Source organism: Martes martes, assembly GCF_963455335.1.
Source record: "Martes martes genome assembly, chromosome: 4".
Lineage (NCBI taxonomy): Eukaryota > Metazoa > Chordata > Mammalia > Carnivora > Mustelidae > Martes > Martes martes.
In genome coordinates, this window is record NC_137891.1 from 90365964 (window position 1) to 90371963 (window position 6000).

The following is a 6000-nucleotide window of genomic DNA, read 5'->3' on the forward strand; positions in this document are numbered from 1 at the left end:
TGTGGGAAAATCCTTGCACTATACATGACAGAACAAAGACTCATCACCAAAAATAATCAAGGCTTCCTACAAATCATTTTCTTAAATGCTGAAGATCCCAGTGTAAAAATAGGTGAAGGTCCAAGTAGGCAATTCACAGGAGAAATACAAAGCGGCCAGTAATTTATAAAGACTCTTAAACTGCTCGATATCAAGAAGATAAACTTTGGGGGCACCTGGGTGGCTCAGTCGGTTAAGCGTATGCCTTCAGCTCAGGTCATGATCCCAGGGTCTTGGGATCGAGTCCCAGCATCAGGCTTCCTGCTCAGCGGGGAGTCTGCTTCTTCTCCTTCCCAGTCATGGTGCTTTCTTTTGCTATCTCTGTGTCTCTCTAATAAATAAATAAAATCTTTAAAAAAATAATAAAATGTAGATTTTAAAACGTGGGATTTTTCAGGCATCATATTGACAAAACGAAAAATGGTAATAGTCAATGTCGGTTAGAGTGCAGGGAAAAAGGAGTATAAATTGCACAACCCAGAGAGAGCAATTTGGTGGTGTGCGAGCACATTTTCACGGTGCACTCCTTCACCGCCAGCTCTGGCACCTCGGGTCACTGGTAACACACTGAGGATGTCAAGCTTCCTTGGAAATGATCAGTCCAGGACCAAGGGCCAGCTGACAAGAAGCAGGCCTGGAGCAGGACCACCCAAAGGGTCATGATCTTCTCACCTTGACGCTCTAGTATCAAATTCCTGGGCCCAAATCTGAGGCCCAAGTCCTCTTCCGAGGGGCCCCAAGAATCTGGCCTCCTTGAATGCTTTCTCCAAAAGCCACCACCACCCTCCCCAAACCTTAGGAATCTGCTTTCCAAAGTGGGGGCTGCAGGCTCTCCAGGACCCTACCCCAAGCTCGCAGGCCTAGGACAAGCACAGAAACATCACGACTAGCCTTGAACAGGCTCAGCCTTGATGCTTACTCCCTAGACCAGGTTACTTTGAAGCCAGAAGTCTGAAGAGTCTCCAGTCGGACCAGTAGAGATGTTCATTCAGATCTCCCCAGTCCCAAGCAGGGAATCTGCCTTTTGAGACTCCCCTTCAGTCGATCTGGACCCACACTGAGCGCGACATCCCACCTGCCAGGACCCACTAGCTTTCAAGGTCTCCTAACACCCTCTGCCACCCCCCAGTTCATTCAATTGCAACACCAAGTGATACATTCGATCAGCACATATTGGTGACCCCTCAAAACCCCTATCCCCCCTCCCCCCATACCATCCCCTCCTCAGGTCACAACATCCATCCAGACTTGGCCCCAAGCTGCCTGCTCCTCTACTCTACTTATGCAAACTGCCGGCCTTTGCACATCCTCCCACATCCTCAGTGCTGTCTGCCATGACTACGACTTTCTTTCTCCCGTGTCCTGCAGGCCATTTTGGCCCCTTTCAAAACCTCACCCATTCTGCTCTCAACTGCTTTCCGCAGCTGCCTTAGAGCTGGAAAATGGCCACTCTTCTGCTGGATTTATAGTTGTTCCAGAAAAACTATGCTAACTCAGTAGTAGAAAGCCATTCACATCTCTCAAGTTCAAACACGCTTCCTTTCCCCAGGACGAGGACGACAGACTTGGCCCTGAGGGGGACTCTAGCATGGCGGGTGCCTCTAACTTAAATCAGACACAAAGCCAAATTCTCCAGGTCATTGTTCCCCAGCTAGGCAATGCGGGAAGGAACTGTTTGACACAATATGCATGTTTCTGATTTAGCCGATGTCTATTTAACTTCTGCAAATTAAGCCCTAGTGCAAGGGCTGAGAACTTGCTAATTTTTTTCAAAGATTCATTTATTTTTAGCTTAGAGAGAAAGGGAGTGCACACACTGGGGCAGGAGCAGGGGCAGAGGGAGAAAAAGAATCCTCAAGCTGAGAGTCCAAGAGTTTTGTGAATTCTGAACACGATGCTCCACTGTTCCAAGCCAGTGTTTTCCAAATTTTTTTGACTAAGACTTACAGTAAGAAACATATGTTTAAGTTGTGATTTTATACTCATAAACCACACAGGCACCACCACTACCCACATAACTGAAACAAATTTCAGGGCACCCTACTGAGCCTATCTGCCTCACTTCCAGATAGTTCTTATTTTGTTTTTTAAAATGCTAATCACGACCCAGTAAACCAACATCACTACCCACCAATGTGCGATGACTTGCTTGGAGTCTGAAAAGCACCATTCTCAATTGGGGGAGGGGGGAGGTGGTAACTGTACTTCCAGACCACGGAGTGAGCGAGAGCAGACCGTGTCTGCCCAGAACACCGAGGTGTGGGAACAGAGGCCAGGCCTGGGCAGGCAATGTGCTCAAGCGTCCGGCGGTATTAAAGATTTCAGTGGGCAAAGGCAAGGGGCACTAATGCAGACACCTCTCCACCCAGAATGAAAAGACACAGTGTGGACATGTGGCCCCTCCAGTGGGCTGCCCAGGTGGGCTATCCTGCATTCTGAAGCAAATGTTTTACAAAGACAGACCGAAGGCTGGGGGGTCCCCTCACAGCCCAGCCATGACACCAGCCAGCAGACAAACACTCCTCCCTCCTCTCCTGCCTGGAGTTTTCAGTGCCTTTAAAATGTCCTCCAAGTTGCAGGCTAGACTCCAGCAACCCACCCAGCCAACTTTACGACTTCACAGAACCCCCCCACTGCTGGAGAGGACTCCCGTTCTTCTCAGTTCTGCCTTTATCCCACCTGCCCCCTCCCTAGAAATCATACAAATTCAGATTTCTAATTTCCACAAGAAAGTTGCAAAGCCGCAAGTGAGGCCACTCGTCCCAACCTGGTGCTCTGGCAATCTGGCTGAGGTGAGGGTCAGAGGCAGCTCTAGAGGCCACAGCACTGCATTCTGGCCATTGCCCTGAGCCAAGGCCACTGACAACACGCATACAAAAGAGGGGGGGAGGGACACCTGGGTGGCTCAGTTGGTTAAACAGCTGCCTTTGGCTCAGGTCATGATCCCAGCGTCCTGGGATCGAGTCCCACATCGGGCTCCTTGCCCCGCAGGGAGCCTGCTTCTCCCTCTGCCACTCTGTCTGCCTATGCTCGCTTGCGCTCTCTCTCTCTCTGACAAATAAATAAATAAAATCTTAAAAAAAAAAAAAAAAGAGGGGGGGACAAGCAGAAGGTGCCTGCCTCCCATCCATTCCGCTCCAAGGATCAGGTTGTGACCCCGTCCCCCCGCCCCCATTTGGGTTAATCATCCCCCTTTTCTCTATTTTCAGAGCAGCAGAGCAGGCAGGGGCTAGGCTGCTGGGTGGTCTCCCTTGGCACTCAAGTACTGTGCCATCTGTTCAATCCTGGAGTGTCCTGGGGGTGTTGGCCAGGCTCCCTAACTAGTCCACAAGCTTCCGAAGGCAGGGACTCAGATGCTTCTCTAAGTACAGGACAGTACGGGACATACTCTCTAAGCACTCAGATACAGCACCATGGCGGTGGAGGGGGTGGGGGTGGGGGGCCGCACCGTGGAGAAACACGGCAGCAGATATAAGGGAGCACAGTTTCCATGTGGTTCCGGCACAGCTGCCTCTGTGGTGTCATTCAAGGGGCCCTCTGGGGAGAAAATGGAGGGGGTGGAAGTGGGCGGGGTCGAGCGAGGTTGGTAGTAGGCAGAGCGGGGCTGTGGGAAAGAGAATTCACTGAACGTGGGACATCAGCCCCCGGCGTGCTGGGTGCGGGAACTGGAGTCACGAGCTCACAAAGTCAATGTCCTGCACGAGGCCACCTTACAAACATGGGAGAGAAACCTCACAAATCTTACAACAGGACCCTTAGAACAGGGAGAGAAAGATCTGAAGTAGACGGCGCCAACTATGCAGCACGACAGACTGATACATGCCTGAGAATGATTTGCCAAGAAACAGAAATTTCCTGGGGGCGTTTGGGATCGGAGTCTAATTCCTGACCAGCGACTGAGGCCAACGGTGGGGCAGGCGGGCAGGAACTAAGCCCGAATCCCTGAGAGGGGGCGGGGGGTGGGGGCTGCGTGGGCGGCCCGGGGACCTCCGGCGCCCCCCGCCTGCCCCCCCCCCACTTCCTCCGACGGCTCCCTGGAGGCCGAGGGGCGGGGAAAACTCGCGGCGGTCTTGCATCAGACGAAAAGCGGGTACGGCGTTTGCTGCCCTAGCCCAGCCGCCTTGCGGGCAGCCTCTCCAGCTGCAACGAGACAGGCTGGGGCCCCCGGGAAAGCTGGACTCGGCCGGACTAAGCAGGACTTAGTCCGGGAAGGATCGCAGGTCCCTGGACGCCCCGCGCGGAAGCCCCTTTGGCGCCCCTTCCCCCCGCCGTGCAGGGCTGCCAGGGCCACTGTGCGCGAAGGCTCTGGGGAGGCGCGCGCTGGCATCCCGCGGGCAGCCCGCAGGGCCAGTTGGAGCAGCCTGCACTCGCAGCGCTCGCAGGAGGCGAGCTAACGTGAAACACGCGGTTGCAAACTGAACGCAAAGTTTGCATCCTGCAGCTCGCCGCAGTTTGCTTCTCCCTCCCCCAGCCCCCAATCTCGGGAGGCCCCAGGATTGACTGGAACAGGGGACGGGGAGTGGGGGCGGGGCGCGCGGGCCCTGGCGCGGGCCGGCGGGTTTCTGCAGGAGATGCCAACGAACCCTTGTCTCTCTCCCGCTCGTCCTACCTGCAGCTCGGCTATCAGCTCCTCTTTGCTCAGGTTCTGCTTCTCCACCACCTGCAGCCCTCCGTCTTGCAGGATCTTCCGGCAGCAAGGGTCCAGGCTATCACTGATGAGCACTTTCCGCAGATTTGCAAAGGCCATGCTGGAGTCGGCCTCGGAGTCGGCCGCTCGCTCGCGGGGCAGAAGCACCTAAGAAGCTGTAGTTCCGGCTGCCGGGCTGGTGTAACTGGGCAGGATTCTTGATCTCCCGCTCCCCCTTTTATCTCCCCCTTCTGCTCCTACCGCCTCCTTCTGATTGGACGAAAATACTCAAACTCTCGGAGACTCCGCCTCCTCCCCGAGGCTCGAGCCTTCAGTTCCCCGCCCACTTTATTATTCTCCAGCGATGAATTTCTCAATCTCAGCAAAAGCCGTTGCCTACACCTGTTGAGCATGGAAACACAATTTGCGCTGACTAGCTGATTCATATCTCACCCTGAGAGAAATGTTTCAGGTTCACTTCTTTCTTCCGAAGAACGTACTCAGTAATTCCTTCACATGCATTTACTGCACGCACCTATTATGTGCAAGGCACCGTCCTGGATACTGAAGGGGCTGGGACATCCTCTGGTGGGCTGACACCGAGGGTACCAAAGGCAGACACGGAAAATTACGTACTGAAAACCAGTAGGAAACTTCCTGAGACCTCACAAAGCAGTGCTTAATTACAAATGAACGATGCCTTGAGAATTATGAGTTTGAAAGAGAACAGGGACCAGGATGCATTCAAAGCAGCCAGAATTTGCGTTCAAGTTCCCTGTTCTCCTCTTCCTCCACTTTCTTTCTAATTAGGAAAAGACAAAAGGTTATATGATGTCAGTCTGATATAATTTGTATATGACCGAGGAGACACTTCCCAGCTCTGAACTCCTTTATGTTTAAACCCCACAACAAAACGTGCCTATCCTATGCCCCTCTTTCTGGTAATACTGGCGGGGCCGAGGGTTGGGGGGGCTGGGGGGTGGAATCCATTTGGGATTATTTAAGGCCCTCTAGGATCCGAAGCAGAGTTAGGCATGCTCCTAGGTGAATGAGAATTCAGTTTATCCAGCAGTGAGCTATCCTCAGCCAGCGTGTGCCCTGGTCCTGAGAAACACCCAGCTTCGCCTGGGAGCACCAAGAAGGCTTCCAGCAACGCTGCCTTTCATAAGACACTCTGATGCTCCAAGAAGGCCAGGACTCTGAGAAGACCTGAGGATATGGTGATAAGTAAAACATTATCTGCCTTCAAGCTGCTCTTTGTCAATTGTCTAATCTTGAAATAACCAAGGAGAGAAGGCCCAGGGCGTGAAGACTAGCTGAAGGAGATGCCTAGG

At 53.1% G+C, this 6000-nt stretch overlaps 1 protein-coding gene across 1 annotated transcript in view; it reads right to left on the minus strand.

Moving 5' to 3' along the window:
• Positions 1–4921, minus strand: part of PHGDH (phosphoglycerate dehydrogenase) — a 31116-nt gene extending 26195 nt beyond the window's left edge. Inside the window, exon 1 of the mRNA XM_080802207.1 lies at positions 4649–4921. Coding sequence (XP_080658333.1) covers positions 4649–4786 — 138 coding nt within the window. The 5' untranslated portion in view covers positions 4787–4921. The remainder of the gene's footprint in view (positions 1–4648) is intronic.
• Between the last annotated feature and the right edge of the window lie 1079 nt (positions 4922–6000).